At 56.2% G+C, this 11770-nt stretch overlaps 6 protein-coding genes across 6 annotated transcripts; 3 read left to right on the plus strand and 3 right to left on the minus strand.

Moving 5' to 3' along the window:
• Positions 1–19: 19 nt before the first annotated feature.
• On the plus strand, positions 20–3138 carry PHSY_002543 (hypothetical protein; the record flags this gene model as incomplete). The annotated part of the gene is made up of 2 exons (XM_012333167.1): positions 20–243; positions 2961–3138. 2 exons carry the CDS (start codon positions 20–22, stop codon positions 3136–3138), a joined length of 402 nt encoding a protein of 133 aa, XP_012188557.1.
• A 91-nt stretch (positions 3139–3229) lies between these two features.
• On the minus strand, positions 3230–3574 carry PHSY_002544 (hypothetical protein; the record flags this gene model as incomplete). Its single annotated transcript, XM_012333168.1, has 2 exons — positions 3230–3429; positions 3499–3574. 2 exons carry the CDS (start codon positions 3572–3574, stop codon positions 3230–3232), a joined length of 276 nt encoding a protein of 91 aa, XP_012188558.1.
• Positions 3575–3626: 52 nt separating this feature from the next.
• On the plus strand, positions 3627–4787 carry PHSY_002545 (hypothetical protein; the record flags this gene model as incomplete). The annotated part of the gene is made up of 1 exon (XM_012333169.1): positions 3627–4787. One exon carries the CDS (start codon positions 3627–3629, stop codon positions 4785–4787), a length of 1161 nt encoding a protein of 386 aa, XP_012188559.1.
• A 131-nt stretch (positions 4788–4918) lies between these two features.
• Positions 4919–7126, minus strand: PHSY_002546 (golgi membrane protein; the record flags this gene model as incomplete). Its single annotated transcript, XM_012333170.1, has 1 exon — positions 4919–7126. The coding sequence occupies one exon, from the start codon at positions 7124–7126 to the stop codon at positions 4919–4921; it is 2208 nt and encodes a 735-aa protein (XP_012188560.1).
• An 802-nt stretch (positions 7127–7928) lies between these two features.
• Positions 7929–9338, plus strand: PHSY_002547 (carbamoyl-phosphate synthase; the record flags this gene model as incomplete). The annotated part of the gene is made up of 1 exon (XM_012333171.1): positions 7929–9338. The coding sequence occupies one exon, from the start codon at positions 7929–7931 to the stop codon at positions 9336–9338; it is 1410 nt and encodes a 469-aa protein (XP_012188561.1).
• A 107-nt stretch (positions 9339–9445) lies between these two features.
• PHSY_002548 (esterase) lies at positions 9446–11106 on the minus strand (the record flags this gene model as incomplete). The annotated part of the gene is made up of 3 exons (XM_012333172.1): positions 9446–9602; positions 9711–10602; positions 11076–11106. 3 exons carry the CDS (start codon positions 11104–11106, stop codon positions 9446–9448), a joined length of 1080 nt encoding a protein of 359 aa, XP_012188562.1.
• Positions 11107–11770: the final 664 nt, after the last annotated feature.

Raw genomic sequence — 11770 nt, forward strand, 5'->3', positions numbered from 1 at the left:
GGGCTTGCAGCGGACTGCCATGTTTCGGGGATTTGTACCTTGCAGCTGTGACCGATGCAGCAGCAATGCGATGGAAAACGTCCAAGAGAGCGGTCCTGATTTGGTACAGCATGCGGTTCTGTCTCACGTGGAAACGGTCCAAGGTTTGAGAGCCGCACGACGAGGAAGAAAGCCGCTTCACAGCATGTTGAAACGAACCAGCGCGAGATTTCAGGCAGCGACGTCGCGGCTGTGCAGCACGAGGTGAGCCAGTCACCACGTTGCAGGACTGTGCAGCAGCTCGGAACAGTCGGGACGATCATCAGAGACAAGATGCAAGCCTGCGCCACATCGATGTGCTGCTGGACCTGGTCTAGACTCGTCCACGCCGCCCACCGGCGAAAACGAACAACGACAAAGGGCGAGACGCAACACCGGAGTAGAGGTTCATCCGGACCACCAGGGCAGGGGGGCTTGAACCGGCAAGATGGCACTGAGCACCCAAAGCTCAGCCGCAGAGTTGAGCCACACTCCTGCTCGACATGAAACTGGTGTAGATGCAAAGAAAAGGACAGCCGAGAGCGGGTGCATTGGCATGGCAACCATACCCACGCTTTACGGCCTTAGGCTGAATCGGCGCGCTTCGGCAGAGCAACCGAGAGACGGGAAGGCGAATGCGCTGTTCGATGTGCTGTCACAATTTCTGGTCCAACTTTGTGTTCTCGCGCATCTGCTCAGCCTAAAAGGCAATAATTAATTTCTCCCTTACTTTATCCGCCTCGTTTCCAAACAATTTCCTCGAGCGGAGTTGAACATGTGCCGTTGCAGCTATCGGTTTGCTACTTATTCTGCCCACGCTTGGTCATGCAACCAGGACCAGACCACGAGGCTCGCTGACACAGGCACCGCTGATGTCGCTGTTGCTGCTCCCACCGCCGCCCCAGCTGTGTGGACCCGCCAGCGACGTGGCTTCTGCCGCCCTTTCAATCAGCCTCCCGGATCCGCGCCCGCAACCGTAGCGTTGAAACATGCTGTTCATCGAAATCCCTTTGAACAATGTACTGCGAGCGCCCCATCAGCGTTGGTCATCCCAGAAGCAGCGCGAGACCACGACCGCGACATGCAACAATCTCGAGCCAGGCGGAGTTCTTTCCCCTTCCGCTGGCACTCCTTTCCTCTTGATGATGACTGCAAATTGACGTCGGCATTTCGGTAGCCAAGGCTCATCTTCATCTTCCAGGCACATCCAGGGTCGGCTGCTAGTACCCGAGAAGCCCAAATTGCTCCCTTTTGGGTCGCCTAGATGGTTCGCCTGTTCTGCACGTCAGTTTTGGCCTCACTCGCCCCCCGTCTTCCGCCATCACGATGCATGTTCTCTGCTCTCTCCCTCCCTTGATCCTCAACTCATTTCCAACCCCGATGTTCCTTGTCACACGCTATTCATGGATCTTACCCGGATCGAGCGCGCTTCTTACCACCGCTACAGGCCGATGCGGCCTCGCGCCTTCTCCCATTCCGCCCAAGGACCCTCCAGCGCACTCTCTTTGTGTTGCTGCCTGACAGCTGGCTGCGGCTTCCGAAGTACCGTATCTCCTCCCGTATCCCGAGTTGCTGGGCAACCGTGGCGTCTCCTCTGATCCTTGCATCGTGGTCACGATCCTGCTTGGGTTAGCCTGCTTCGTGTCTCTGGCCTATGCACCTGCACCCGTGCTTCTGTTTGTTCGTGAGCTCCAGGATGTACTTCGTGAGAAAGCTTCCCCGTCATCGATTTCCGCAGGCACAATATGCGCCGCCATCATCGACAACCATAGCATTAGCTGGCCCGGGGTCTACGTCCGGAATTTCATGCGACGCTCACTGTTCCGCTGCGCTATGAGCTTCTTCTGTTGGTGCTCATCGCCGCTTGCCCTTGCCACTACAGTACCGTCTCTCCCGAGATTCCTCCGCCGTTTGCCATTGATCCCGAGTCACCCATATTGCCTCTTGCACGGAGCTCGGTGCCCTGCAGCTGCACCGCACCCGTTTGTATGCTCCGACGCCCTCCCCGCTCTCCCCTTTTCCAATATCTGTCCTGCTTCTGTCCCAGCGTCCACTCACTCTGCCAGCCGTAGCTCATCTGCCCTCTGACATCTTCGATCCTCATCTAGCGTTTGCCAATATACTGCCCGTTCTGCGTCCACTCCCCGTCAGTCCAATCGATTCGGCCACAGACATCGGCGCCATTCGCGGTCTGCCTCTCCGTCTGCAACGCTCACCACCATCGTCTTTGCCACCTCGACACGACTGGACCCATCCTTCTATACCTCGCTCGACTCGTTCTCTTGCCGCTCGTTGCCCCACCGAAAATCATTCTCCATCCCTTCCGACGGGTTGGCGATCTGCGACCCTGACTCTTGGCATCCTTTGTCCCGGCACCGATACAGTCGACTTGCTTCGCCTGACGCCCAGCGAGATTCTATGCACACGACGGTTCCCCTCTGCTCCTGATGCCTACGCCGTGGGGCTCGGTGCAAATCTCGATCCGCTTTACCACTCTTCTGTTCCTGTCCCGCTCCTTGCGTTTAGCCGTCGGACTTGTTGACATCCCGGCGATCTCCTCGCTTGCTCCGAAAGGATACACCCGTTCGACTCTTTCTTGTTTCTTGTCAAGTTCGTTGTATATGCTCTCCATAATACCAGCTGCCATCATTTAGATGATGAACCCAAGCTTTCTTGAACCATCTCCACCACCAGATCCTCGTCAGGACGCATCGCAAGACAGTGAACATCCCACGCTAGCTCATTTCGTCGCCATAGACTCCGGTCACGCGCATCAGCATCATCAACATCAACAGGAGCAGCAGCAGCCGCAGCAAAAGCAGCAAAGAGCGCCAGTGGCCTCCCCATTCACCAATCAGTCACAGCAGCAGCATTCATCGATGACTACACTGCAGCCACACGGTATTGCACCAGCACATTCAACGACATTGATGTATCCGCAGAGTAGATGGCAAGGCCATCAAAGCCATCACTACCTTGTGCAGGCGCATCAGCCACAGTCGTCGCACATGCAGCACCACTCAGATCATGCGCAACAACAGCGGCAACAGTATCAGCAGCAGCACACGGACCCCCAGCAGCGCCATCAACAGCCGCAGCAACATCATCATCATCAGCTAGCACAACGCGGGGCTGCTCAAAGTTTCAGTGTACCCCGAATCGTCTCAACGCCTGCTTGGACTTCCTCGGGTGCCAGTGCCGCGATGCACCATTACCCGCATCCGGCCGACATCAACACGGCTGCTGCTTCGGCTACGGCTGTCGATCCATCTGCACCTTCATCTTCGTCTTCCTCAGGATCGCTATTGTCATACTGGGACCACAGTGCGGCTAGCGATAGCGAACTCGCAATGTCTTCGACCATGACTCCAGGAGACGCACATCGTTCCACGTCCGAGATGCCAGGGAGTGCTGGGGGTGTTGGGGGTGTAGCACATCATCGTTACACATCGAGCGCAGCTTCTTTACCTGCACTCTCACCGACCGGTATGTTGGGAGGTGGCAGCCACTCTTCTTCCTCCCACATGGGTAGCGCAGCTAGCTCGCACGGATACATGACTGCCGGTGGTTCGGACCACTATCAAGGGTATGCCGCTCGACCGGCATCGATGTCTCTGTCAACTCAGCAGCCGTACGGCTATCCATCAACCCACCAGCAAGCCTCTGGAATGACAGGCAGCCTTGCCTATCCCTCCTCCGTTTCGGCACCGTTACCGTCTCCAGGACTGGTTTACGGTTCCTCCTCCAGCTCATCCCAGCTTAGCGGTGGTGGATACGATGCCTACTCCCAACCATCCTTCTCTTCGCAGTACGTCTCGTATTTGCCACCGTCTCTGCACGATTCTAGGTTCTACCCTCTCAATCCGTTCGAGATCAAGCATCGACGTCGTACGACAAAGACGCAATTTCGAGTGCTCGAATCGACGTTTCGAGAGGTTCCGAAACCCAATGCCACGTTGAGGAAGCAGATCAGTGCGCAACTCGACATGCCGGTGAGGGCGGTACAGATCTGGTTTCAGAATCGGAGGGCCAAGGCAAAGGCGATGGAGAAAAAGAGGACTGGTGGTGGTGGTGGGAATATCAGCGGTAGCAGTGGAGAGGTGGCCGCGGCAGGGACGTCGGCGGGGGTCGAGAGAGCAAAGGTGCAGTCGAGCGGGATGACCGGTAGCGGTCACCTCGGATACAACGAGGCGGGGGAGCAGAGGTACTACGATGAAGGTTTGCGTGGTGGCGCAGGAGCTACAGCATCAGCAGGCTTTGATCACGGTAGCAATCGTCCCACGAGTCGATCAATGGATCTCCCACCGCTTCGAAACGTCGATCAGCTGCGCAGCGGAGACAACTACACCACCACCACCGCCTCTTCCACAACAGCACCCGCCTTGCCTCCCATCGAATCTCGCGACAGAAGACCTCCGTCACTTGCTTCGTCCATGACCATGCATCCGGCTTCTACCTTGAGCCTCGCAAGCGGTAGCGCCAGCGGTGCCCCCAGTCACGCAACATACTCCGACGATCAAGCTGGGATCCCGCGCGCCAGTGTCGCTCACACCGGCTTACCCGGACCTGCAGCCATCACCGGTATGACGAACGACGACACGCACCACACCGCAAGCGGCAGTCTGCTCGCTGTCGGCGGCCTGCCATCCAGCTCTGCTCGACCCGCTTCGAGGATGCCAAGTCTGGCACCACCAGCCCTCCCGAGCCCTTCGTCGAGGTCGTTCACCGAGGATCACCCCAACCGCTTCTGGTCGAGCACTCAACAATGAGCTCCTAGATCATCCGCATTTCCAACAAATCGAATCTCCCTGTCATTCTTTCCCACACACGTAGAGACACTCTCTCACACATGCATTTTGTGAGAAATGTGTTGATTGTATGCGACCTGAGCGCCAGTGCATCACCTCGGTGGCAGCGAACACGTCTGAGTGGACGAGGTGTGACCCACCTCGAACAGCGTGACAAAGATGAGGAGGTGCAAAAAGATAGCATACACCATGAAGAACAGCCGCATGCGTCGATGACTGAGCACCAACCTGGTGAGGATGTGCAGTGCCCTCTCGAGCGGGTTGAGCTGCGCCATGGCACGAGACTGTTCCCTTCCCCTAAACGCCTCGAAAGGGTTCATGGATTCCTCGTAGCGCGCGCGATACTTGTCGTCCGGACGGTGCGGTGGAGGATAAGCACCATCGCTGTCCCTACCGTTTCCTCCAATCTGGATGATCGCCTCGCCTCGGCTTCCAGATGCGTTTGTGCCGGGACCGTAGCTTTGGAGGTAGCGCACTTTTTCGTAGAGCGACAGGTTGTCCGACTGGAGCGTCTTGATCTCGTTGCGAAGTTCGCTGATGGTTTCGAACTGTTTGCGGAGTTCGTCTTCGAGTTCCGCGTTGCGAGTGCGGAAGCGATCGCGTTGCGAGGTGACGATGGGGAGGATGCTGCTGTCACCGCCAGCGCTGGCAGAGGGAGCAGCGGAAGAGATCGACGGTCGCGATGAGGCTAGAGCCGGTACAGATCTCGCTGGCGATGCGACTGGGGCTCCGTTGACACCATCGTGATTCGCTGCCGTGCGTTTTCCAAGTTGACCGGCTTGCGTGACTTGTGCTTCGAGCGATTCCATCTCCTTGAGAGCTTCCTCGGCGGACATGGTTGCGGAGCGTTTGGCGGTGCTGCGATCGCCGGTACCGACGGAAGCGAGGTCGATCTCGAGCTTGTCGTTGAGAGCTTTGAGGTGCGATCGCTCCTGCTCTAAGGAGGTTAGTTTGCCGTTGATCTTGTCGAGCGAAGCGGTCAGTTCAGCGTTGGACACACGCAGCGTCGCGAGATTGTCATCGAGTCGCTTGTTCTTTTCGAGCAGCAAGGCTTCGAGACTCTTGGCATCTGTCGAACGTGGTTTCGTCGCATCGTGCTCGGTGTTGCCGTTGGCAGCGACAGAAGGATCAAAGTCGTCGTCGTCTTCGGCATTGAAATGCACGGCCTTGACGATCTCTAGCTCACGCTTGATGTCAGCGTAATCGCTGCGCTGGTGCAGCTTGGCGCGAAGCAACTCGATCTCTGCGTCCTTTTCAGACTGCAGCTTGACCTTTTCGTCGCGGGCTGAAGCTAGTTGTTTGGTCAAGCTTGCAGATTGGAGACGTTCAGACTCGAGCGAAGACTGAAGCTGTTGCAGCTTGCGGTCCTTCTCTCGAGACTCGTCTTGGAGGATCTGAAGCTTTTCGCTCTCCTGACGTCCGCTCTTGACGCCTTCGATCTCGACACGTAGTTGCTCGTTGCGCCTTTCGACGGTCTCGACCCTGGCATGTGCTCGCTCCAAGTCTCGCGATAGCAGTTCGACTTCGGCAAAGCTGCCATTGGCGTTCCTGTCTTGGTGCTGCTCATCCTCGAGACCCTTTTCGAGCAGCTTTGCGGTTGCAGTTTCGTCCTTGGACTTGAAATGCTTGAGTTGCTCTTGGGCCAAGTTCAACGACTTTGTAAGGTCGGTTTCTCGCTCCTTGAGGTTGCGTATTCTCTCGTCCCATTTTGCAGAGAGTTCGAGCTCAAGAGCGGCAGTGCGCTGCTGCAATTTGGCCTCAAAATCTTGCTCGAGCGAGAGCATACGTTGCTGCAATCGAGCGTTCTCGGCTTGATTCTCCTTGCTGGCCTCTACTAGGCCGGCGGTCTGAGCGAGATCGTCGTGGAGCTTTGCATTGTCGTGCTTCAAGCTTTCGAGGTCGTTGAGAGATGCTGCTTGTTCAAGTATGACCTCGAGGAGAGGGTACGGATCGGGCGCGCTTGTCAAGGCTGAATGTACATTGAGAAACGCGTTCTCTGCTGCTTTGGACCGTTTTGTGAGCGTGTCGATCTCTGTCTGATACGCCTTGAGGAGAGGCTTGAAGCTGTCGGGTTTGTTAGCGTCGGGCTGCTTCTTGAACTCTCGTGTTTGGTCTGCGAGCTTCTTGCGGTTGGCTACGGCAGCCTTTTGCGCTTCGAGCAATTCGGGAGCGGTGGTGTTGAGTTGCTGCTGAAGGTCGACGAAGTTGATGTCTCGCCACGTAGACAGAGCTGCGGAAAAGTCGATGGGCGGTCGACTTGGACCAGCGCCATCGACCGTGTAGGGGACTGCTGCTGCCATTGTCCTTGCACGGCACTACGACTGCCTGTTGGTTGTTGCCGCATGCGTGGTGTTGGTTGGCGGAGGATCGTGTCGAGGACCCTTTTGGTCTTTTGACACTTCCGCACGGACAACAAGAACCCGCTGAACAAAAAGGATGTTAGGATTAAAGCGGTAACACACAAGCCCTGTTTCGGTAAATGTGTGGTCTATCAAAGGCCGTGATTGGAATCGAGACTCGGCTGGAGAGTCGCTACGTCAAAATCCCAGCCAACCGGAGACGGCGGCTTTTTTTGGAAGATCTGATTTGTGATTCGACAAGAATTTTTGCCTTTCTGCTGCAAACGCGTCCGTGCGATTCCAGAATGCTTAGTGTTGACTCGACATGTCGCATCTTTAAGGCAGCACAGCGCACTATCGTGAAACTGGGAATGAAAAGGGAAAAAGGAAAAAGTCTGACTCGGCTTCTTGGTCTCTCTTATCTTTGACGTTCGCTCAACTCGTTCTTCTCCGAACCTCCCATCCACCATCCTTGACCTCGACACGAGCTCTTCATCTTCAGCGACCCTCATCTGCGCCTTGCATTGCCAAGACAGAATCCACTTCAAGCTTCATCGCAATCACACACCACCCAGCACTTTCAAGCACCTGCCCCATCCCTTCAGGGCTGTATAGCGCATGTTCGTTCAGCAGACCCGAGACGACTACATCAGTGATTCTGTCTACAAGTCCTCGCACAACGCTTGAGAAGCTTCACATTCCAACACAATTTTGACGTCTTAGCAAACCAACAATCACCATGCTCGCTCCCATCCGCAACTCGATGCTTCAGCGTGCTACCGCCCCTCTGATGGGCTTGCGAACCGGTGCAATTCGCTCCCTGGCCACCCACGCTTCCGCTGGTCCCATCACTTACACCGACGCTCCTGCATCCAAGCCTGCCACTTTGCATCTCAAGTCCGGCGAATCCTTCACCGGTCGCTCCTTTGGTGCTCCTCGCAGCGTCTTTGGTGAGACCGTGTTCACCACCTCCATCACCTCGTACACCGAGTCGCTCACCGACCCCTCGTACCAGGGTCAGATCCTCACCTTTACCCAGCCTCTTATGGGCAACTACGGTGTGCCTGACAACGGTAGCACTCAGTCTCCCGTCGAGCACCCCGCCGACGTCGACGTCGGTGCTTTCCTCGAATCCAACAAGGTCCAGGCCGCCGGTGTCATTGTCTCCAACCTCGCAGAGCGCTTCTCGCACTACCTTGCCAAAGAGTCGCTCGCCACCTGGTGCGCGCGTCACAATGTCCCCGGTCTCTTTGGCGTCGACACTCGTGCCATCACTTCGCTTCTTCGAGACCAGGGCTCCACCCTCGGTGCCCTCCTCGTCGGCGATGGTCACGACAAGGCACCTGCTGTCGGCGACTACATCGACCCCATGGCCGAGAACCTGATCGCCAAGGTCTCGACCAAGGAGCCTTACGTGCTCCACCCCGTCGGTGGTGCCAAAGCCGCTCGCGCCCACGTCGCACTTATGGACTTTGGCTGCAAGGCCAACATCCTCCGTTCGCTCCTTCGCCGCGGAGCCTCGGTCACCGTCCTTCCCTGGGACTACGACTTTAACAAGGTGCGCGATGGCTTTGACGGCCTCTTCCTCTCCAACGGTCCTGGCTCCCCCTACTCGATCGAGCCTGCGCTCAACATGGCTCGCAAGGCAGTCGCCGAATGGGATCGCCCCATCTTTGGAATCTGCATGGGTCACCAGGTGATCGGCATCGCCGCAGGTGTCGAGGCCTACCGCATGAAGTTCGGCAACCGAGGTCACAACCAACCCGTCGTGGCGCTCAAGTCGGCCGGAAACTTTGTCAAGCGTGGTCGCGTCTACATCACCTCCCAGAACCACGGCTACGCACTCACCCCGGATGAGAGCAAGTGGCCTCAGGGATGGCAGCCCTGGTTCGTCAATGCCAACGACTCGTCGGTCGAGGGCATCATCCGCACCGAGTTGAACGAGCAGAGGGCTATGGTATGGGGTGTACAGTTCCACCCGGAGCACGCCGGTGGTCCGGAGGACACCAACGGCATCTTTGAAGACTTTGTCGAGGAGGTGGTCAGAATCAAGGGCAGTCAGGGCAGGGAAGTCGGGAACGGTCTGCCCGAGGATATCAAGGTCAAGCAAGGTGCTCCCGCTTTCCCTGCTGCCGAGTATGGTGTCGTCGGTCAGAGCCCTGCTCACCTCTAGGTGCCCGAAGTAGCACTCTTCTGTTCCTTTGTCCTTGCACAGTCTTGTCATATAGACACGCTCCTGTTCGCATTCACGCTTTCATCTATGCATCGTTTGCCCTCTAACTAAAACGTGACAGATATTCGCCGACCAAGCTGAGCAAATTCTCGGTCGCGACTCGACTCGCAGCTTGATGGTTGGCCTCCTTGAGTATTTTCGCCTCGAAGACAGTTGTCGGTCCGAGCAATTCGGTCCAGCGTTGGAGCAAGATCGACTGTTTGCCTGGGGGAACGTATTCACTATAAGAATCAAGATCATTGAGAGGATTGGCTGCGTCAATCATCCTTCAATGCGAGGTCGAGTGGGCTGTGAAGGGAAGCAGGTACTCACTCTTTCTCTCCGATCAATGCGAGCAACTGTGCCTTTGGATATGAGGACTGAAGATTCTTGACGGCCCTACCGATGGTTCTTGCGCCAGGACGGTTGTTTGTGATGTCGGAGTTGTCGAGATCGGAGCTGAAGAAGTCGTCGTGGCCGCCTTTTGCTTTCAGTGACCATGTGCGGTAGGCTGTCATCGCAGGCGACAAGACAGCTGATGCATTTCCTGCTATGTCCAGCTCAGTTCCAGGTCGGTCCACAGCGTCGGAATGTGGATGCTCTGGATCGTTAAGATCGGTCGGCAGGGTCACTGGCTCTCTCGGCATAAGACTCGAACCCCTTCCCTCCTTCACGAGTCGGGTAGCCAGCTCCAACTCTGTATCCATCCTCTTCCTCTCTTCGGGCGACGCACTCTCCCTCTTCATCTCGTAAAACTCTCTGTCCGAGACGGGAGCTTGGAGTATCGCTCCATCGACCTTGGTATGATTCGCTGCGGCTCTCGAGCTACTCAATAGATAAGCTATCACATCCTGGCATCCCGTCGAATGACCCATCAACACCACCTTACCCGCACTCTTCTGCTTGGTGCTTCTCAGGTGTGCGACGCATGCAGCGATCTCCTGCGCATCTCCTTCGAGGGTACACTGTCCGTATCCACCCAGGTTGCATGTGAGTTGCGGTTGCACCAGCGAGAAGCCGTACGAGTGTGCTAGAGATGCAAGTTGGGGCAGGTAAGGGAGCGTTGACAGTGTATCGGTAAGTCCGGGGATGAATACCAGCGTGTGGGGAAGCGTTGCATCCGTGTCAAAGTAAGGTAGCGCTACAGGTTTGGGTTGGTAGAGTTGAAGCGTGCCTCGAAGGGCAGCTGGGAACTCGCTCGATGTCATGGTCGTATTGCGATTTCCTGTCGAGTTGAGGAGATGAAGGAGCCGAGAAGAGGAATCAAGTTATGAAAAGAAGCTCGATGACATGTCCTCATGGCAACTCAGGCCCGTGCGCGCGTGGAGACATTCAGCCCTCAACAGTGAGAATCTCGATCACAAACGAGAGTCGCGATACTGTGTGAGAGCGTATCAAAGATGTTCCACGTTCTTATCAATCAGGGATCTGAAGAGAGTCGTTGGCGAATACTTGCTATGTGTCGGCCTTCAATGTTGGTGAGGTGCCGAAGCATGAGAAGAACCAAGGACATACGTCTGCAAAAGCGTACCGGCTGTGCTGCGATGCCGATCGACGATCCCTGCTGAATCGGCTTGAAAATGCAGCGCATCTGCTACTGCCTTCCTGGGCTTTCAAACATCGTGTCAAGACCTTTGCGAGCATTACCGCACGCGGAGATTTAGACTGAGATACTCGCCATATGGATCCGCTACAAACCTCGCTTGGAAGTCATACTGTCCAAAGCCATGCCGGGACTCGACGCGCGATTGCGTAGGCCGATGCGCGTTGTAACCTTGTGCTTCTCGTCTTCAAAAATTTCGCGGCGATTTTTGGTTTTCCGTCTCCGAAGGCCAAGACGCTTGTGTGTCGGTCTGTTGGTTGGCTGGCGCGCGCCAACGGTGTCCCTGCCTCGGCCTCTTTTTTCCTTTGTTGCTGACACCTCTCTCGCGGCACAAAAGGCTCTGTCATCATCGTGCTTACTCGGAACGCAATGTTCTGCTGCGATGAGAGAAATAAGTGTCTTGGAAGAAGTGCTCGACAGAGGAGTGTGAAATTTATCGGCTGTTCCGATGGTTCGGACTGTCTGCGCGTTGTTTCGTCGGCCAACCTTTGCTCACACTATCTTGGCAGGGTGGTCGGAGTCCATGCGGTTGACCGACAGCTTTGAGACCCTGATCGGATGTTCCACTTGCACAGTCACCACCACCATTCTTTCAGCGTACCTCTTCCACGCTAGGGAAGGCCACGATTGTCCTTCGCAAAGCGATCGAAAACGCAAAGCATCGGAACTGCCGACGCGATACAACACCCTTCTGTTCGAGGAAGCACCAGCTGCTTAACCATAGATCTCTTTCTTGCCTCGACAGCGCGGAACTGCTGCAACCATCCTCGGATCGCTTCCATGTCAGTAT

This window comes from Pseudozyma hubeiensis, assembly GCF_000403515.1.
Source record: "Pseudozyma hubeiensis SY62 DNA, scaffold: PHS24, whole genome shotgun sequence".
Taxonomy (NCBI): Eukaryota; Fungi; Basidiomycota; class Ustilaginomycetes; order Ustilaginales; family Ustilaginaceae; genus Pseudozyma; species Pseudozyma hubeiensis.